Source organism: Pongo abelii, chromosome 11 (genome assembly GCF_028885655.2).
Source record: "Pongo abelii isolate AG06213 chromosome 11, NHGRI_mPonAbe1-v2.0_pri, whole genome shotgun sequence".
NCBI lineage: Eukaryota > Metazoa > Chordata > Mammalia > Primates > Hominidae > Pongo > Pongo abelii.
This window is the reverse complement of record NC_071996.2, coordinates 118773874-118796432: the sequence shown is the minus strand read 5'-3', so window position 1 is coordinate 118796432 and position 22559 is coordinate 118773874. Positions and strand designations below refer to the sequence as shown.

Sequence of the window (22559 nt, the reverse complement as noted above, 5' to 3'; positions counted from 1 at the left end):
ATCAATGTATTTTTTTTCCTAGAAGCTTTCAGAAAACTTAAATCTGTTAATAATCTGGTGAAGTGCTTTATTACACATGCAAAATTTTGCTCTGTTTGACAGAGTGTCAGTTAGAAATTCTTGAAAAGGTTACTATAAGACACAATTTTTATTTCTAGTAATTTAAACATTGACTGACATCATACAGATAGTGTTTTAAGAAAAGACAGCTTTCTGTTCTGCAAGCATAAATTTTCTAGCTATTTCATTATTATCTTGAATGGAGTTAACACTATTTAGAAATTGATGCTACTTCCCTTATTTTCCTTTTATTTTAAACAAAAGAACCAAAACCATACTTTAAATTTTGTTGATAACAGTGATATACATCAAGGTGTAGAAACACTGAATTTAGTATACACTTCATAAAGTCATTTCTGTTGACAACTGATTTTGGAAAAAAAATAAATTTAATCACTTAATAATTTGATGGATCAATGGTGTGATTTGGGAGTATACTTCTTGAATAAAAATAAAACTTGATGTTTTTTCCAAACTGATAGATTGCTTAGACTGATGAGAAATAAAACTAGGTCTTTAATTATTACCTTTGCTATTTGTCTAAGATTCTACCCCCATTTAGAAATGTGTTTGTTTTACGTCATCTCATATGGCCTTTGGAATGTTGTTTCCTTCTTAGGTAGTAGATTCATTCTTGATGAAAACCTTCCAAAATTGAAATTTGCTTTAAAAGAGGCTCAATACAATAAGTAAATGGAGTTTGTGTTCTGTATTACATTATTTTTGTAGGATCGTTTTACAATTTTCTCACAATTCTTACTTTGATAATAGAGAAAATAAAAGCAAGCCAAGAGACTTTCTTAAAAAATATATTTGCTATAAACAACTACGATTTGCATTTCTCATGTGAAGAATAATAATTATCAGCTAAAAATGGATTTGCTGCATTGATTTTCAATGTAAATATTTAAAAGATTAATCCCAGATAATTTTATTATACTCACATATAATGACAAGCAAAGCTGTTTATAATGATGACTGTCCATGTACACAGTTTTAAGTTGAAGTGGGTGAATATCCAAGATAATTAAATGTTACATTTTCATTTTCAGGCTCAAGTGGTCCTGTCGAAGTATTTATCACTGAAACTCCGAGTCAGCCCAACTCCCACCCCATCCAGTGGAATGCACCACAGCCATCTCACATTTCCAAGTACATTCTCAGGTGGAGACCTGTGAGTATCCCACCCAGAAACCTTGGATACTGAGTCTCCTAACCTTATCAATTCTGATGGTTTCTTTTTTTCCCAGCTTTTGAGCCAACAACTCTGATTAACTATTCCTATAGCATTTACTATATTTGTTTAGTGAACAAACAATATGTGGTCAATTAAATTGACTTGTAGACTGAGGGGATTTTGGTTTTGGTTTTGGGTTTTGTTTGTTTGCGGTGGGGGGGCTGGTATTTGGAAGAATTTAGCTCTTTATGTTACAGAAATCTTTTTTGCAAGGACTTAGAAATGATAATGCTTCAGATTGTTCTTGCCCAATGTGGGAAGAGAATCTAAGGTTTTTGTATGTCTTGCAACCTCATCAAAGGAAAATTCCTGGCATCATTTTCATAATTTGAAAAAAAAAGCCAAATTAATATATTTCTTTTTTGATTCACTTTTTAAGTGAGCATTTTTAAAATGTTACTTTTGATCCACTGAATTTATTTAGGTAGAAGGAAAAGAGATGATGGGAGGGAAGTTTAGATGAAGGATGACAGTTGGTTTATTTAAACAATAGCCCTGTGATTTCCTAATGAGAAGTGACTAGAAATTGAAGAAACCAAATAAGGAGGATATTGGTCTATTTAGCTTTAGTTTCTCTTACTCTCTCAAGCCTGCCCTGTTTAACTCCAAAGTTCATGGCTCATAATTTCAAAAACACTGTTTTAAACACAGGAGAAAAAAAATGTCCATTTTAAATCACAGCTATTGAATTCTACAATTAAAAACAAAATTTGACCAACCCAGGCAGTTAAATTTAAACTCTTTAGGAAAAATTTAAGCTGTTAAAATTATTCTTTTTCTAAATTTCTAAAGCGGAGGGACAGAATTTTTCACATTTAAAAGGGCCTCCTAGGTGCCCAGAAAATTAGTGGAAAGAAACACGTGTAGACACATCTTTGATGTGTCAGAGTTCCAAGGATAAAAATAAACTTTTAAAGTCTTCTATACTCAGCCAGGTTATCAATCAAATATGAGGGCAAAATAATATTTTCAGACAGATTTTAGGCAGTTTATCTTCCATATATCCTTTTCTTTAAGGGTATTTGTAGATACACTCCAGAAAAACAAGAGTGAAATAAGAAGGAAGTTGTGGGGTCCAGCAAACAGTGCTTCCAAATCAGACCCCTAATAGCGGTGGAAAACTTTGCAATGCAACAACTGCGTAGCTGGCTTAGAGGACAACCAATACAGATGGAACAGAAAGATGGGGATGGGATTGAGGGATCAGGGATTGAGGTCTCCAAGAATAAAGAGGGACTTCATAGTAAAAGTAGATTTGGGGATAATTAATCACAGGGGCAAATAATGCAGTTAAAATAACAACATGACAATCAGGTAGAGGAATGTATAATAAAATAAACCCAAATGTGGCTGGGTGCAGTGGCTCACACCTGTAATCCCAGCACTTTGGGAGGCCAAGGCGGGCAGATTACCTGAGGTCAGGAGTTTGAGACCAGCTTGACCAACATGGCAAAACCCCGTCTCTACGAAAAATACAAAAATTAGCCAGGCACTGGGGCGCACGCCTGTAGTCCCAGCTCCTCAGGAGCTGAGGTAGAAGAATCGCTTGAACCCGGGAGGCAAAGGCTGCAGGGAGTTGTGCCGAGCTTGTGCCATTGCAACCTAGCCTGGGCGACAGAGCGAGATTCTGTTTCAAAAAACCCCGAAATGTATTATAAGGCAATAATTCCTATATGAAGCAAACTAAAATGCAGCAATATTAAGGTATAAAAACAAAGAAAGGAAAAATTCCATCGAAACTTGATTCTGGAAACTTTGATCCACCCAGCAGTCATGATGTTAGACTCATTAAAAAGAATGTATTTGTAATGCATGATGCGATTGGTCTATAGATGCATCATGGAAACTTGGTTGCAACTTCAAGACAAAATAAAAAGTAAACATTTACATGAAAAATGGTGGATATGGAAGGTGAAGAAGAGAGGATAATAGCTTTATCTTTCAAAGTAGAGAATCAAGAGAGACGGTACCAAAAGCTGATGAAGTAAAAAAAAAAAAAAAAAAAAGATAATATAATACTTTAAATTACAAATATAAACACAAGAAGAACAAATATAATGATACAAATGTCAGACGCTGGGAATGTCCAAGATTCTGGAAGGAAATGGTGGTATTATTGAGCTAAATCCTCAGCTTTGTCTGGGCACAGTGGCTCACACCTATAATCCCAGCACTTTAGGAGGCTGAAGCCAGTGGATTACTTGAGCCCAGGAGTTCGAGACTAGCCTGAGCAACATGCCCATACCCCGGCTCTACAAAAAAATATAAAAATTAGCCTGGCGTGGTGGCATGCACCTGTAGTCCCAGCTACTTGGGAGGCTGAGGCGGGAGGATCGCTTGAGCTTGAGAGGCGGAAGTTGCAGTAGGCCAAGATGGCACTACTGCACTCCAGCCTGGGAGACAGAGCAAGACCCTGTGTCAACATAAATACATATATAAATAAGTCATCAAGTCTCATATTAAAGAGTCTGTAAATATGACTTATTGTTGACAAATGAAACAAATAGAGGTGTAAGCATGTTGTCTACATGGAGGCAAGACCAGAAGAATAGAAAATAGAAACAGATTCTCTTAAAGAGGGGAATCGTGTCTTTCTCATTGGCTCAATGTAGTCTCTTTAGAGTCTAGAATGGTTCAGCACCTGGCACACTGTTTAACAAATGGTGAATGAAAAAAAAGAAAAGTCATTCTTTTTCTTCTTTCACCCTATGTCCATAATCTGGCCATTTGCAGAACTTGATATCCAGTGATCTAAGTCAACAGCATCAGTGCATCCAACACCTTCTAGTCTCTCATCTTCTTATTACATCATTAATTTTATTTACTTTAAAATTAAGGATATCTGACATATTATGTGAGACCATTGCAATGGGAGACTTAAAAGTGGTATAAAATGTACTTTGGGCTGGGCGCAGTGGCTCACACCTGTAATCCCAGGACTTTGGGAGGCCAAGGTGGGCGGATCACGAGGTCAAGAGATCAAGACCATCCTGGCCAACATGGTGAAACCCCATCTCTGTTAAACATACAAAAAAATTAGCTGGGCGTGGTGGCGCATGCCTATAATCCCAGCTACTCGGGAAGCTGAGGCAAGAGAATCGCTTGAAACCAGAAGGCGGAGGTTGCAGTCAGCCAAGATCACGCCACTGCACTCCAGCCTGGGCAACAAGAAAGAAACTCCATCTCAAAAAAAAAAAAAAAAAAAAGTGTACATTGAATTGGAAAGTCTTCAAAGAGCAGCAGTGATGAATTTTTTGGGATTTTTAACAATTACAAAGATTCAGGGTTTTTTTTGATGAATGCCACCTGAGACTTTATTTTCTGTTATTTTCTTCTAATAACTAACCAAACAAGCTCATGTTGAAAAATGGTTTATTACTAAATTTGAGCTAATTGCAATGACTGGTTTCAAAATTTTTCCACGGTGTATTTGAGTTAAAATTTCACTGTGAAGAGTACTACGATCACTCTCACTTATTCCAAAAATATAAATGGACACTTGAGTATTTGAATTATTGAGGAACTTGTTGACTGGGTAATTTTTAAAAATCACTGGACATAAAAAATATATTTTGACTTATATTAGTTTAGAATATTTACACTTGAAAGTGTCTCATCTTTTCTGAAGTAAGGGTGTTTCTTTCATACACATTTTATTGCACTGAATTTTGTGACCCATGGCATATTAATGAAGCTGAACAGGATGTGAAATATAAACTGGAAGCAAAAGATTACATAAACCAAAATTGCATTTTTTCTGCAGTCTTGTCCAAAATTGGGTAACCACTTCGGATGGGGTAGCTCATATCCAAGAATGAGTCACAAAACCAGACTCGTTGAACCTGGTATGTGATGGCCCCAGGAACTGAGTCACAAAGCAACATTCTGCCTTTGTTTTTTCAGGACAAGAAACTTGAATTGTATCCCACTGAGTTAAAAGATAAAATATATGGCATTGGCATTTCTGTACTTCAGAGAGGAATATATCTGTTTGTGGTAGGAATAAAAAATAAATGGGAGAGGCAAAGCTTAGGTTCATCATATTATGTTACTGATATAACACAATTAACTTGGTAAAAGTGAAGGTGTGGGCGGGCGTGGTGGCTCACGCCTGTAATCCCAGCACTTTGGGAGTCCAAGGCAGGCGGATCACCTGAGGTCGGGAGTTTGAGACCAGCCTGACCAACACGGAGAAACCTGATCTCTACTAAAAATATAAAATTAGCCGGGTGTGGTGGCACACGCCTCTAATCCCAGCTACTCGGGAGGCTGAGGCAGGAGAAGTGCTTAAACCTGGGAGATGGAGGTTGCAGTGAGCTGAGATTGAGCCATTGCACTCTAGTCTGGGCAACAAGAGCGAAACTCTGTCTCAAAAAAAAAAAAAAAAAAAAATGTGAAGGTGCCCAGTGTCTGCAACTATGTCACCCCGGGCATATCACATATCACTGTTTCTCCGTCTGTAAAATGGGAGCAACAACGCCATTGCCTTATCATCAGAAGGATATGGAGACTAAATGGGAGAATGTAGGTAAACAGCACAGAGCATGGGTATTAGTAAGTAAACTGCAGCAGTTTGTTGATGTTAACAATAGTCAGCATTACATGTTAACTATGTTAACAATAGTCAGCATTACATGTTAACTATGTTAACAATAGTCAGCATTACATGTTAACTATGTTAACAATAGTCAGCATTACATGTTAACTATGTTAACAATAGTCAGCATTACATGTTAACTATGTTAACAATAGTCAGCATTACATGTTAACTATGTTAACAATAGTTAGCATTATATCTAACTACATCTAACAATATAACCATTGGGAATCTAGTTTTCTATGATTTTCCTCTAGAATGGAGCTGCCTAAGTCCTGCCTAAGTCATTCTTCTTTGAAGATTACTGAACATCATCTTCAAATGTTCCTTTTGAACACGTGTGTGTGTGTGTTAATTTAAATTTTCAGAAAAATTCTGTAGGCCGTTGGAAGGAAGCTACCATACCAGGCCACTTAAACTCCTACACCATCAAAGGCCTGAAGCCTGGTGTGGTATACGAGGGCCAGCTCATCAGCATCCAGCAGTACGGCCACCGAGAAGTGACTCGCTTTGACTTCACCACCACCAGCACCAGCACACCTGTGACCAGTACGTACACAACCACCCCCATTCCTCCTACCCCTGAGGTTCCTAGAACTAGGCTCTCCTGAGACAGTGCTTTCCTTCTCAGTTCATATTCTTCCGTGAGGGGCACCAACAGGTTTTAAAATGATGTTGGCGACGAGGACGGTAAATTTTCTAGATGACTGAAGGCTGACTTTCCCCTTTCTCTGACTCTCTAGGCAACACCGTGACAGGAGAGACAACTCCCTTTTCTCCCGTTGTGGCCACTTCTGAATCTGTGACCGAAATCACAGCCAGCAGCTTTGTGGTCTCCTGGGTCTCAGCTTCTGACACCGTGTCGGGATTCCGGGTGGAATATGAGCTGAGTGAGGAGGGAGATGAGCCACAGTACCTGGGTAAGCTCAATATGTCACTCAAGACAGGTTCAGGGCAGCCGCTGGAAAACTCTCCCTGTGGGGGTGGGTGGCCTCTAGGTAGGTGGTGTCTGTGGTTTGAAACTGGTTGACAGCTCAGACTGAACAAACCACCCTCTGGCATGAGGAAGGGAAGGACTGACTCTTTCTAGGAAGTGGCTGGGTTTTTCCCAAGCCACCCTCACATGTTCCTGGTCCCTGATGCCAGCTGCACCATGCGCCTAGCTGTGCACAAGTTCCTACAGCAAAAGCTGTGTTCTTGGTGGAAGTAATTACCAGGACTGCAGCTGACAATGTTAGCACAGTATCGTCACTCATACTTTTCAAATTGTTATGGTGAGGGGCCTTTAAATAACTTTATGGGCACGCTGAAGTGTGTGCCAATCATAAGCAGTGAGTTCAGTGAATTTGAATTCTTATAAAGTGAATACACCACAAGACCAGCACCCAGATCAAGAAAAAGAATATTTCTCTACCCTCACCCCATCATCTTCCGCCAATAATCACTACCCTGACGCTTACTGCAGAGAGCTATTTTTAAAAATTTGGCATTCGATTACAAAAATTATACATCTTTAGAGAAAAAGTTGGAAAAATGAAAGGAAGAAGGAGGAGGAGGAGAAAGGAGAAAGACAAGGAGTGGGGTTTTCCCATAGTACATTAATAATCACAGATTAGGTGGGGTGCAGTGGCTCACTCCTATAATCTCAGCACTTTGGGAAGCCAAGGCTGGTGGATCACTTGAGGCCAGGAGTTCGAGATCAGCCTGGCCAACATGGTGAACCTCCATCTCTAATAAAAATGCAAAAAAAAAAATAGCCGGGTGTGGTGGTGTGCACCTGTAATCCCAGCTACTCGGGAGGCTGAGGCAGAAGAATTCCTTGAACCCGAAAGGTGGAGGATGCAGTAAGCCAAGATTGTGCCACTGCACTCCAGCCTGGGCAACACAGCAAGATTCTGTGTAAAAATAATAATAATAGTAATCACTGATTAGCTATTAGCACATTACCTTCTAGTCGTTTTTCCCTATGAATATATAGTTCTTAAAATATCCTTCTTATAAGCTGTAGAGTCATTTCAGGGACTAGTTTGCTCTGATTAGTTACCTTTTCTTTTCATTTCAAAGATCTTCCAAGCACAGCCACTTCCGTGAACATCCCTGACCTGCTTCCTGGCCGAAAATACATTGTAAATGTCTATCAGATATCTGAGGATGGGGAGCAGAGTTTGATCCTGTCTACTTCACAAACAACAGGTACATGTGTGCTACATAGTGTTAAAAGAATCTTTTTCTGTAAAACACAGGCCTGTAGTAGCACTTTCTGACTGTTTGCCCCACTTTCTTTCTTTCTTTCTTTATTAGCGCCCGATGCCCCTCCTGACCCGACTGTGGACCAAGTTGATGACACCTCAATTGTTGTTCGCTGGAGCAGACCCCAGGCTCCCATCACAGGTCAGCTAAGCCTCCCCCTCTCTGGCTGCTATGTTAATCTTAATGAAATCAGTAGGGAGGGCGCAGATTCTGACTGCGGACCTGCATATCATTTTAAATCTCCAATATAATTTATGGGAGAGGGGTGTGTGTGTGTGTGTGTGTGTGTGTGTGTGTGGCGGTGGGGAGTTATTTTCTATGGCACATTTCCCCTTGAAACCATTTTACCAACTCCCTTATACACACACACCACAACATACACACAACCTGTAAAGCCAGCTCATTGGCTTATTAAAGCAAGTGTTCCCAGGGTTGAAGAGGTGTAATTTTCCTGAAAATCTTGCTCTAAGATTTATCCTTAAGGAGAAAGCTGAGCTGCCTTCTTAGCTCATTAGGTGATTCAACTGCCTCATCACTGAAGTTCCAAAAAGACACACACAGTGCTAGACAACTCTGCTCAGGCAGGTTCATTAATTGCTTCCCTCGTCTGGAGCTCAAAGAGGAAAAATCAGCTTAACATGAATATTTTCACCTAATGGCATCTCTAATTGACATTTATTAAGGATCTCAGGTCTTCAAGGATGACATTTATTATTAAAAAGGTTCGCATGACTGTTATTATTTTATCTTCGTGCTGAATAGTCATTATTATAAGAAGTGGCAATATTCAAAGAGTCAAAAAGAATCACTGGCTCTTCACTAATCAAGCAAGATGCTAAGGGATATTAGAAAAGGGAGGATTTATGGTGTTTCTAAGCCTCTGTCTCAAAGAAAACAGTGCATCTTACTTTTGCTCATGAATCTGCAGGGTACAGAATAGTCTATTCACCATCAGTAGAAGGTAGCAGCACAGAACTCAACCTTCCTGAAACTGCAAACTCCGTCACCCTCAGTGATTTGCAACCTGGTGTTCAGTATAACATCACTATCTATGCTGTGGAAGAAAATCAAGAAAGTACACCTGTTGTCATTCAACAAGAAACCACTGGCACCCCACGCTCAGGTAACTTTTTTAAGAAGACGCTTCCTATGTTATCTTATCAGGATTGTTCCTGAAGGAGGGTTGTTTTGTCTCTGTCAACAGTTCCCACATTCAAGTAATCTTATATATTAGTTTTCCCCTAAACTTCTGATATTTAGCTGAAATGTCATAAGTAACTTATCAAAGCTGGCTACTGGCCTTTCTGATTAAAAACTGACACCATAACGTCCGTCTACAAATTTTCCCCCAGAAGCTTAAGGGTCATTTCATCTTTGATTCTTAAGTATTATAAAATGATTCAGTAAAACAAAAACCATTATATTATTTTCTGCAATTATTTCAAAGGCTTTTTTTTTTTTTTTTTTTAGTATCTTTTCTTATAAATCTCTTCCCCCACCACCATATGACACTTCATATGCTGGTAACTCATTTATTACCTATTTTAGATAAAAGGTTCAAATGTCATAATTTAAGCACTATGACTGGACCATGAAAATGTGATCTGATTAAGAGACAAAACTTAGCAAAACTCTCCAATGAGACACTCAATGAACTGCCTAACATATCCAAGAAACTGGCTTCTTAAAAGTAATCTTCAGCAGAAAATGTGAATGACCAGTTGACTCTTGTCTGTCAGATACAGTGCCCTCTCCCAGGGACCTGCAGTTTGTGGAAGTGACAGATGTGAAGGTCACCATCATGTGGACACCGCCTGAGAGTGCAGTGACCGGCTACCGCGTGGATGTCATCCCTGTCAACCTGCCTGGCGAGCACGGGCAGAGGCTGCCCATCAGCAGGAACACCTTTGCAGAAGTCACCGGGCTGTCCCCTGGGGTCACCTATTACTTCAAAGTCTTTGCAGTGAACCACGGGAGGGAGAGCAAGCCTCTGACTGCTCAACAGACAACCAGTATGTCTTCTCCTATCTTTACCTCCCCTCCAAATTCTCCACTCTCACTTGCAGCCTGTGAGAAAGTGCAGTAAACCATTCACTCAGAGGCGTATGGCTTAGAGTGAGGGAAATACCCAGTCAGCAAGGGGATGCATAGTGAACACAAAGCACATTAAACTTGAAAACAAAACTCAGACAAGCTCCATGGATGCTAAGTGGTAACCCATTTCTAAAATACATGTACCAGCTGAAGGGTACTAAGAGGGGAGAACTGAGGAGAATCTAATTTGAGTGCATTTTTCATGTAACTAAATATATCTAGATCAAAGTTAAAATGCACAATCATAACACTTACAGTAGAATTCATTTAAGAATAGCAGTTGTCAAGTGTCTAGTATTACTGGCCACCAGCTTATCTGCTCAGTTTTTACAAGCATTATTCTCATATTTACTCTGTTTTGACCTTAGGAAGGAAGGTCTTATTATTATTATTTTATTTATTTATTTTTTTGAGACGAAGTCTCACTCTGTCACCAGGACTGGAGTGCAGTGGCACCATCTCAGCTCACTGCAACCTCCACCACCTGGGTTCAAGCAATTCTCCTGCCTCAGCCTCCCAAGTAGCTGGGACTACAGGCGTGCGCTACCATGCCCTGCTAATTTTTGTGTTTTTAGTAGAAATGGGTTTCACTATGTTAGCCAGGCTGGTCTGAGACTCCTGACCTCAAGTGATCCACCCACTTTGGCCTCCCAAAGTGCTGGGATTACAGGTGTGAGCCATCGTGCCCAGCCGGAAGGTCTTACTAGTACCCGTATTGAATACTTAAAGAAACTGCGGCTTTAAAAAAGTTCTGCAACTTGTAGGGTCACAGACATAGGAAGGGATAGAGCTGACTCTATAACCTATGTCTGAAGCCCATGCTCTCAATTATTATACTTGACTGCCTCTTAAAGGTTTCCTCTATTTGAAAGGTAATTTAAATTTTGGTGGGAAAACTGCTGGTTATTATTCTCAAGAATAAACTCCACAACTTATGTGATTCTGATAGTGCAAACTCACCAGTATCCTACCATGAATCTGAGGATATGTTATCATTACTGTAATTACTGTCTAATCTGAACCATGTGAAAATAACTTTTATTTCTCTAGCAAAGGGCTATTCACAGAATATTGCTTTTGACCCATAGAGAGCTGCTTCTTGCTGTCATTTTAGGAGGCATATTCCTTTTTCCTTAATCTGTTTGGCTCAAAGCTAACTGTGAAGTTCAGAAGTGTTTGTTTTGCCTTTTAAAAAATACCATTGCTTTAATGTAACTATAATTTCTGAGACTGATGGGAAAGTCGTGCTGGAAAATTAGACTTCCCAAAGGATCACAGTCAAGCAAAATGGTTCCACAATTTCTCATGACTGGCAGAGTTTTGGCAAAGTTTTGTGTAGCATTCAGTCTCTCACTGGCTCAGTTTTTCCAGGGTTTTGACTTTCACATAGTTGCAACCTTGAGGAGAGAAAACGTAGACATTCAATCAAACTTCAGGACTTGAGTTATGATCATTACTGATCTAAATATTTCTTGGCATTTTTCGTCTTTTTTCCTAGAACTGGATGCTCCCACTAACCTCCAGTTTGTCAATGAAACTGATTCTACTGTCCTGGTGAGATGGACTCCACCTCGGGCCCAGATAACAGGATACCGACTGACCGTGGGCCTGACCCGAAGAGGCCAGCCCAGGCAGTACAATGTGGGTCCCTCTGTCTCCAAGTACCCACTGAGGAATCTGCAGCCTGGATCTGAGTACACCGTATCCCTCGTGGCCATAAAGGGCAACCAAGAGAGCCCCAAAGCCACTGGAATCTTTACCACACGTAAGCCGAAAATTAAATGTCTTTTCTTAACTATATTTACATTCTCTATTCTTCATGCTTTAAAAAAAAAAAAAACAAAAAAAACCATTAAAAAATTAGTATATAATTCAAATCAGTGATACTACAAATGTGCTCCCTAGACTGGCTGCTGGCCCGTTAATTGTTTGCTGCTAGTCTGCAACAAGAAAAAGGGTTGGGCCAGAATGTAAATCACAAAGCACACTGCTTAGTACAGCTGAGAATTTTTCTGAAGCCAGATTTTCTTGATGAAGGAAGCAGTGTGTTAATTTGCACACATTGCCAAGCTTCCTCTTTCCTCTAGGGCCAGCACTTTGAGTAACATGGGTTTAAAGCACTCTGTTATTAGAAAAATTAAATTCTATTACATTAAATGAATTTACCAAATACTAGTTAAGGCAAGAAAAAATTAGCATCTATGTCTACATTCTATTACTTTGGGCATTGAATAGTAAGTATAAATGCAGAATAAAAATATCTACGGATTGAATGGGAACCAACTAATTGAACATGAAGCCAAGGACATAATTTCTTTATGAGTGTTGGCTGCAGAAGATTAAAGTACTTTTGCAGACAGAATCACTTTTTTCCTAAATTACTCTTGAAATTCCTCAGAGGAGAAAAATACTAACAATAATTTTTGGTCATGTCTGTCCTTTTGCTCAACATTTTAAAGGAAGTGGTTTTAAATCTCCCACATATCTACATCACAATAACGACCTCTATTCACAAACTGATTTCTATTAAATACATTTCCATTTACATTACAGAGAATTATGAGACTCCTTATTTCTAGCTGAACATTATTTGTTATTTTCAACTTGACATTTTGAATTATGGAAGCACCTAACATAAGCACTTTTTCAGCATATATTGTAACCATGGACTAGTTTGCAATTTTCTAAGAGCTTTCAACAGATGTTACTCTTCGACTAATTTAAAAGTATGGATGTTAAAAAGCATTCAAAAAGTCAATACAAGCCTAGTTTGTAAATAACTATGGAATTGATTTCCCAAAGAAAATATAAACTTTTCCCCATAAGAATTCATACTTTAAGAAAAACTTACTTCCATTTAAATTTACTGTATGAAGTTTGGCCCATGAAGGCTTTTTCCTAAATAATAGTTAATCGTAAGTAAGTAAAATTCACTTTCAATTTGCAAATAAGCTTACTTGAAAATTTGGCTAAAATTTTACACGGTTCTAAGATAGTCTAAGATCTACTCTCATGAAATTAATGTCTTTATATTTCTTGTAAATATTCATTTCTTATGAATGTCCTTCAGTGAATTAGAATGGAGATTTCAGTGAATGTGCCCTTTCAGTAGATGTTGTCTTTTACTAAAATGTAGAATTCTATAGTTGTCTTGTTCATTCCTTAACATAAGACATATTTTATGTAGTTTCTTTTGTTGAACACAGTGCTTATAAAAGAAAAAGCATTTTTAATGATGCGAACAATAATTAAGGGAAGGTGGTGGGTCAAGATATTTCAAGTACTTCTGAAGACTTTGATATACTGGATATATTATTTTATGCTTTGCATAATACATTCACATAAAATATAATGATTTTAATTGAAGTACTGATAGCCAAAACTAATTTTATTAGATAAAGGTTAACATAGTGTCTGGAACATTGTATGCTTTCAAAAACTATTTGGTGAATAGATAATTGAGAAAGGAATAATAACAAAAACAGCTAAACGAAGCTTATATTTAAATAAACTAATGTAAGCAGGATATTCTACAACTCCATTTGAACTTTAAGTACTCCCTAAGGCTGTAAACATCCACAAGGCTTGCATGTTTTTGAAATTACTAAGTTTCTGTAGTTTTTTACTATCATACTAAGCTGAATTCTGGGAGTAACTTTTCTGAGTTTTATAACTTGTGCTAAATTCTTAAGAGCAAATGTGAGAAAAGTTAGGGGAAAAAGCTGTTTCTGGGGAAAATTCAGCTTACTCCTATATTGATAGGGCAAATTTTATTTCTTTAGCAGCTGGGCTGTTCTTCCCTAGCAAGACCTGCCAGAACCCATAGCTCACACTTAGAATCACATCCTTTGTTTGACATCGCTTGTGGGTTTGTGGTTTGGTGATTTTCCCATAATGGCCTTCCCAGGCAGAGAGCATCTTCTTAAACTTGGGAAGACTCTAGGTGGCTGGCTCAAGCAATAGAAAATACCTAGTCTTAAAGCCCAGGACAGTTGAGGCGAATATAATTTGTAAAAAAAGTTGTGGTTTTCACAGATGTTCAGTGAAAGAAACTGACTGTTCTCTGAATTGTTTTTTGTGGGCCATTAAAAATGGTCACACAGGGCTGGCCATGGCATTTTGGCAGAGTCACCAGCAGCCAAGTGGTGTATCATTTCAGAGGTACTAAAAGGCATCAGGGGTCACCCATCCCAGTCATGTCCCCCCATCCCCCACCAAACACCATCAAAATAATAACATACATAGATGAAACAGCCTACTAAACCAGTAGTACCTCAATTCAGCCATTAGAGCTATCATTACGAAGTGGCCCACACATATATTTGGCTTTTTCTCACACAATATTTTTAAAATAAAAATAAAAAATGGCTCCTTGGAATCCAGACTGAAAAAAAAATGTGAGATTTGCGATGTTGATTCTAAATTCCCACATGGCAAAGAAAAAAAAATTGACTGGAGTTGAGTTGAGACTGGAGTCGAGTTGAGACTGGAGTCTGAACACTTTTTAATTCCTGTTTGTATAACTCTGGAGACTAATTCTTTGTCTCGCCAGCCATTCATAATTTAGTATAAATGCATTCAGAAGTTTTTTCCCAATGGGAACAAAATTTGATTGAGATGTAAAGAGAGGAAGAATTGTGGAGATGTCAAACATGTGATCAGGGCTATTAACACACTTGATACGCTTGAACTTAATTTACCCAACTCAAAATATCTGGCCTTCTGTGGCCTTACCTTTCTACATTTATAATAAGATTTGCAAGGTTGTTGGAAATCTCTGTCTTAACCTTACATATACATGCCTCTTTTTCTTTTCTTTCTTTCTTTCTTTTTCTTTTTCTTTTTCTTTCCTTTCCTTTCCTTTCTTCCTTTCTTTCTCTCTTTCTTTCTTTTCTTTTCTTTCCTTCCTTCCGTTCTTTCTCTTTCTTTCTTTCTTTATTTTTGGTGCTAAAACCCAAAACAAATCTTTTATTTAAAAATAAGATTTTTTTTTTTTTTTGGCCAGATGTGATGGCTCATGCCTGTAATTCCAGCACTGGGAGGCCGAGGTGGGCAGATCACCTGAGGTCAGGAGTTTGAGACTGGCCTGGCCAACATAGTGAAACCCCGTCTTTACTAAAAATACAAAAATTAGCTGGGTGTGGTGGTGTGCAACTGTAGTCCCAGCTACTTGGGAGTCTGAGGCAGGAGAATCACTTCAACCCAGGAGGCTGAGGTTACAGTGAGATGAGATTGCACCACTGCACTCCAGCCTGGGTGACAGAGCAAGAGTCCATCTCAAAAAAAAAAAAAAATTGTTTAAGTAATATTTTATTTTCTTTCTTTTTTTTTTTTTTTGAGATGGAGTCTTGCTCTCTCGCCCTGGCTAGAGTGCGGTGGTGTGATCTCGGCTCACTGCAACCTCCGTTTCCCAGGTTCAAGTGATTCTCCTGCCTCAGCTTCCCAAGCATCTAGGATTACAGGCATCCACCACTACACCTGGCTAATTTTTATATTTTTAGCAGAGACAAGGTTTCGCCATGTTGGCCAGGTTGGTCTTGAACTCCTGGCCTCCAGTGATCCGCCCACATCAGCCTCCCAAAGTGCTGGGATTACAGGCATGAGCCACTGCGCCTGGCCAAAGTAATATTTTCAATAAGAAAAATAACAATGATGTCAGGATGCTAGAAAACGCAAAATAAATCTGTTATAATTCCTGATTCTGGTGATAAAATACTAAATTTTTGCAGTATTATTATTCTGAAAGAATAATCACATATTTAAAGTACAAATCTTTAGACTTCAAAGTGCATCCATGGTGGCAGATTTTGTTTAACTTATATAGCATCTTTTATTGCAACCCAAAATAGCTGACCATTATTGTGGAATAATTCAGCATAAAGCTTTTTTTTTTTCTTTTTTTGAGACAGAGTCTCATTCTGTCACCCAGGCTGGAGTGCAATGGCATGATCTCAGCTCACTGCAACTTCTACCTCCAGGATTCAAGCAATTCTTGTGTCTCAGCCTCCCAAGAAGCTGGGACTACAGGCATGAGCCACCATGACGGCTAATTTTTCATATTTTTAGTAGAGACAGAGTTTCACCATGTTTGCCAGCCTGATCTCGAACTCCTGACCTCAAGTGATCCACCCACCTCGGCTTCCCAAAGTGCTGGGATTACAGGCATGAGCCACCGATCCCCGCCCAGCATAAAGCTGTTTTTAGATCACCTTCTATAATTTACCATTGTTCTTAATGATTAAGAAACAATATGATAATCAGTTTGTGGTGGCCAGTTTTACATTTTATAAGGGATTTTACACTGACGATATAGGCAAATTTATTGTCATCAAACTCAAATCCCAACAATGATGAAAAGACATGAATTAGATTATGTAATTTCTTTGAAAAGACCACCTTAGTGAACATCTAACCCCTTGTTACTCAGGTATAATTCACGGGCCAGCAGAATTGGTATTATCTGTGTTTGTCAGAAATGCAAACTCCCTAGTTCTTTGTTGGACCTCCAGAAACAGAATCTGCATTTTAGCCAGACCCCAGATGATGTGTGTGGCACATTAAAGATTGAGAAGCCTGATCCTCTCCCAGTTCTCACCCAATGAAAAAATATGTTACATTCTCTATCCACTGCTTGGTTAAACTGAGGTTCTCCATAAAAATACTTGTTATCTATATGCTATGCAATCATCTGTGAGTTTGAGTTTTGAATATGTGCATTGATTCTCTCTCACAGTGCAGCCTGGGAGCTCTATTCCACCTTACAACACCGAGGTGACTGAGACCACCATTGTGATCACATGGACGCCTGCTCCAAGAATTGGTTTTAAGGTAAACTGCAGATGTTCCTAATCTCTGTGATATAGCCCTGAGGTGTCCTTGTGTTTCCCATGTAGTGGAAACAGGGTGCTCAGGAGTAAGGAGACCTGGGTTTTGTCACCTGCTTCTGTCCATACATCTTTGACTACATTGTCAGGGCCTAGCATTCCTTCCCCGCCTACCTCACTGAATTGTTGGAAGGATGGACGGAGGCTGCGAAAGTGCTTTGCAAAGGATAAAACATTAGCATGAAGCTGCTGCTTGTTGTTATCTTATTTTCTCTATCCTTTCCCGCAGGGAATTACATTTCAAAAAAACATAGGAAAACTTTATTTGATGTGTTGTTCTAAATGGGTGTGAGCAAGTTCACAAAAGCCAATTTAGGGAGACCAATTAAACTCAGAGTCACTTAAAAATCGCATTTTCATCCAATCAGTTTCATCTCCAACTGTTCAAAGCGCTGCGGGTGAATCTCTTAATAGAAGTTAAGATTAAGGTTTCCCTGTGAATATCTGGATTCATCTTCTTTAAAGTAATGATATTAGGGAAGGGATGAATACAAATGAATATGTTTAAAAGAATTCCATTCTTTGGCATTTAATGTGAAGACAGAAATATTTGTTATCACTGGAAATCATGACTCAATCCCCTTGATTGTTTAAAAAAATACAGCAAAGATAAAGTTTATAAATGGCCATATTTATGATTATGCTACTCAAATATAGAAGAACTTTCTGAAGATTGCCTGTATACCTTTTAAATTCCCTTAATAATGTCATGCTGACTTTCAGAAGCCTTATGATGTGTGAAGGATCTCTCTAGAGTTGAACACTATTTGATAACACAGTGTTACCTAAGTTTTTGAAATAGAATCTTAAAAGGATTTTAAATTATGGGCATAGTTATTCTAATTCTTGTAATGTATCATCCTGCAGTTGAAGCTATGAACATTATCTCTTCAAAAGGTGTGTTTTTGCAATACAATTGCTACAGAGGCTGGTGCCTTTAAATGGCAACTAAAAAGGTGAATTGAATGTGAATAACTCGTTAAAGGGAGAGCTCAGACATTCCTTCTAGCACACACACAGAAAAATAGAAATGAACTACTATGTGACCCACAGTCCCTGTGTACATCTGGTTTGTAACAAGAGATTCTTTATCAAGCAAAACAGTATGTAATGACATTTCTCTGGAACCTTCCATTACAAGCCACCTTAATGCAGTTTGGAAGATACCTCCCCTACCTTGGGGAATTTCCAGCTAAAGTGTATAAAAGAGTCCCCAAATCATTTCCTAATAAAAGTACATTGTGCAGTTTCTGAAGAGTTTACACTATTTAAAGCATAATCACAGCCTCACAGCAGTAACAGGCCTCTGGAAATATTTGTCCTTGGTGTTTATCTTGCATTCCTTCCTCTAGCTGGGTGTACGACCAAGCCAGGGAGGAGAGGCACCAAGAGAAGTGACTTCAGACTCAGGGAGCATCGTTGTGTCTGGCTTGACTCCAGGAGTGGAATACGTCTACACCATCCAAGTCCTGAGAGACGGACAGGAAAGAGATGCGCCAATTGTAAACAAAGTGGTAACACGTAAGAAGAATTCTTTTTCCCTTTTCTATTAGTTTTTAAAACTGTTCTACTTTTCGAAAAAAGCTAGTGTCAATATCACTTTTTACTGATGAGAATGGCACAGGGGAGATATCTTGTCCTTACTTATATTATTAATGCTATTCCTGAATTTGGAGTAGCAGGTTCAATTCATGCTTTATATTTTATGGCATCAGAAATGTTCTTTCCATGTCAAGAATATTTATGAATTGGCAAGATGAAAATAATTTCAATAGTGTTGCAAAATCATTAATTATAAAAAAAGTCTTTGTCAGAGAATTACTGCTGTCCATCATATTTTCATAATGTAACCTATATTTTTATGGGAGGGAGGGAGGGAGGGAAGAAGCATGGAAGAGAGGGAGGTAGGGAAGGAGGAAAGATTACATAGGTCAAGAGCTTTGTGTCAGCTTTAACTTTTAAAATGTTCTTTCTGCATAGCATTGTCTCCACCAACAAACTTGCATCTGGAGGCAAACCCTGACACTGGAGTGCTCACAGTCTCCTGGGAGAGGAGCACCACCCCAGGTAAGTTTGGGATGGATCAGAGGGCAAGTATACACCATACCTTCCCAAGACAAAGATTTTAGAAACTGTGTTTCTTTCAGAGAAAGAAGGGATTCAAATTACAAATGCTCAGCTCTCCATAAAAACTATAGCAGTACATGACGTACATCATGGAGCAGCCTGCAGGATGCTTTAATGCACGTTGACTTCAATCACAGGAAACAGAACAATCTTACACTAGTCTAGGGGGACAAGACAGATCCTCACACAGCTGTAGGGCTGAAGAAAAGCACTGTGGAAGGTGCCTTTTGCTGAGTGCATTAAAAATTGCCAAACAAATGGCTGAAGTCATATTATGTAATTTCCCTTTTGTGAGTTGTTACAGAGCCTAAGTTTATTATTCCCTGAAGTTTTATGAATGTTTTGTCATGAGTTGCACCACAAATATTTAAGGGTGATGAAAGGCAGAAATACCTTCATTTTACAGAATAAGAAAACTGAGACTTAGAAAAAATTGGCCTACTCATAGTCACACATTTTAAATGTTACAAAACTGGGACTGTAACTTAAGTTTGTAGACTCCTTCTCACACCCAACATCACATATTTGGAATGTAATTTTTTTTTTTATTATATTCTGTGCAAACTGAAAATTCTGATTAAGGGGTTTCCTGACTATTTTTAAAGCTTTAAATGAAGCATTTGTCTAAATTCCTTGTTCACATATATTTGAAAATTATTTATAAAATGCTAAAATGTATAAAGATAGTTGTAACAATATTCAAATAGCATGATGTACTATAGCAATAACAGGAAATTTTAGATACTCCTTACTTTTGCCAAAACCACATGGAAGTCTCAGCAAAACCTATGGAGAAAAATCTTAAACAAAAATAAAAGTTCCAATTAATGTTGATTGCATTCTTACCTCATATACTTGTTAATTTAAGGGTTATGTTTAGGTTATTATTTAGCTATTTCTAATTTCACTGTTAAATTATTGTGAAGTTTTTGTTAAAAAAAAGTATTATATAGTTCTTATCTTTGCTGGGGCACAGAGCTAAGGCTATCATCTCTAAATCTGATTAATGTATGCAACCACACAGAATGAAACTAGTTCAGAATATCTCTTTTAATCTCCCTCTGAAGTAGAGTGATTTTGGTAAAGTTTTCATTATCTGCGGAAACATCATTTAAGCCAAAGCTATATAATTTCCAGCTGAGTTGCTCTGAATTTGAAACTTTAAGTTGACAAGCTTCGTGCTTGTTAGCAGCAGGATCATTAATACCTCATCTCAATGGCCCAGCCCACACATTTGGATGATCACTAGCAAGCGTAATGATCTCAATATTTATTTCTCATTCAGTTGGGTTTCCTCGTATTTGCCACATTAGTGTTTACCCTGTTCCTAATGGCAAAATATTCTGTCATCTCCTTGCCTTTTATAAAGTTTAATATACTTTCTCATTTTACTTTTAATCTGGCCTCACAGATCTCTAGTCATCGCTGTTTTTATTTGGATGTCTCTCATCCCTCTCAACTCTTTTACTGCCCAATTTCTATGATTCCTGAAGACTTCAACAGTCAATACTCTCTTTTTTTGTTTGTTTTGTTTTTTTTTGAGACAGTGTCTCGCTCTGTCACCCAGGCTTGGAGTGCAGTGGCGCCATCTCGACTCACTGCAACCGCCGCCTCCTGGGCTCAAGCGATTCTTGTGCCCTAGCCTCCCAAGTAGCTGCGACTACAGACATGCGCCACCACGCCCAGCTAATTTTTGTATTTTTAGTAGAGACGGGGTTTTACCATGTTGGCCGGCTGGTCTCGAACTCCCAACCTCAGGTGATCTGCCTGCCTCAACCTCCCAATCAACACTCTTTCTAGAATAAGTATCACCACTTTTGTTTCTCACCTTTTCTCCTTTCTTGCTTCTCTTCTTATAAATCCCATAGTTTCAGACCTTTTAAATTAGGAGAGCTCTCTGGGGAATGTGCTTAAGGTTGAGAGCGATTCTATACTAGGCAGGTAGAAAGGAATATTCCTCAGCTGTCTTCAAATGATTCATTAAGGAAAAGCAGGGTACAGTGGTAGGACCATGGGATTTGGAAACAAAGAAAGCTTTGGGGAATCACTCCCCTGGTTCAAGATTTCCTTTAAAGTGAAGATCTTGGCGGAGGTTGAAGTGAGCCAAGATCGTGCCGCTGCACTCTAGCCTGGGTGATAGAGAGAGACTCTGTCTTAAAAAATAAAAATAAAAAAATAAAGTGAGGATCTTAGTACTGCCTGAAATGATTGTTGCAAGCATTGAATGACAGTGACAGTGGAGTCCTCAGTAAATGCCAAGTCCTTCTGCATTCCGCCCTGTGAGTCCATCATTGGAGTCTAGTTAAATATGCTGTGGCTCACAGATGCTCTGTGCAATAACTTCCTCTTTTCTTTTTTCTCCAGACATTACTGGTTATAGAATTACCACAACCCCTACAAACGGCCAGCAGGGATATTCTTTGGAAGAAGTGGTCCATGCTGATCAGAGCTCCTGCACTTTTGATAACCTGAGTCCCGGCCTGGAGTACAATGTCAGTGTTTACACTGTCAAGGATGACAAGGAAAGTGTCCCTGTCTCTGATACCATCATCCCAGGTAATAGAAAAATAAGCTGCTATCCTGTGAGTGGCACTTCCAATAAGAGTGGGGATTAGCATCTTAATCCCCAGATGGTTAAGGGTGTCAACTATATTTGGGATTTAATTCCGATCTCCCAGCTGCACTCTCCAAAATCAAGAAGTCAAAGCAGCAATTTGGACAAATGCTTGCTGTTAACACTGCTTTACTGTCTGTGCTTCACTGGGATGCTGTGTGTTGCAGCGAGTATGTAATGGAGTGGCAGCCATGGCTTTAACTCTGTATTGTCCGCTCACATGGAAGTATGACTAAAACACTGTCACGTGTCTGTAATCAGTATTGATAGGCTCAAAGTAATATGGTAAATGCATCCCATCAGTACATTTCTGCCTGATTTTACAGTCCATATCAATTTCCAACAGCTGCCTATAAAATAGTTTTGTCCCCGTATGTGAGCACTGAAACAGCATTTGATTGACACATCCAGTTTTTCATCTTGCAGTTTCAAATCCTTCTTTTTGAAAACTGGATTATAAAAAAAAAGAAGTAAAAGCCACACCTTCAGGGTGTTCTTTCTTGTGGCTTGAAAGACAACATTGCAAAGGCCTGTCTAAGGATAGGCTTGTTTGTCCATTGGGTTATAACAGAATGAAAGCACTGGACAGATCGTGTCCCCCTTTGGACTCTTCAGTAGAATGCTTTTACTAACGCTAATTACATGTTTTGATTATGAATGAACTAAAATGGCAATGGCCTTGACCTTAGGCCTGTC

The 22559-nt window shown here is 38.7% G+C and overlaps 1 protein-coding gene across 20 annotated transcripts in view; it reads left to right on the top strand.

Moving 5' to 3' along the window:
* Nucleotides 1–22559, top strand: part of FN1 (fibronectin 1) — a 75497-nt gene that overhangs the window by 20046 nt on the left and 32892 nt on the right. For all 20 annotated transcript variants that reach the window (XM_024243672.3, XM_024243673.3, XM_024243671.3 and 17 more), the window contains exons 13-24: nt 1113–1234; nt 6263–6443; nt 6638–6814; nt 7959–8087; nt 8196–8285; nt 9073–9267; nt 9884–10156; nt 11737–12003; nt 16972–17066; nt 18475–18643; nt 19103–19189; nt 21614–21805. In XM_024243672.3, coding sequence (XP_024099440.2) covers nt 1113–1234; nt 6263–6443; nt 6638–6814; nt 7959–8087; nt 8196–8285; nt 9073–9267; nt 9884–10156; nt 11737–12003; nt 16972–17066; nt 18475–18643; nt 19103–19189; nt 21614–21805 — 1977 coding nt within the window. The remainder of the gene's footprint in view (nt 1–1112; nt 1235–6262; nt 6444–6637; nt 6815–7958; nt 8088–8195; nt 8286–9072; nt 9268–9883; nt 10157–11736; nt 12004–16971; nt 17067–18474; nt 18644–19102; nt 19190–21613; nt 21806–22559) is intronic.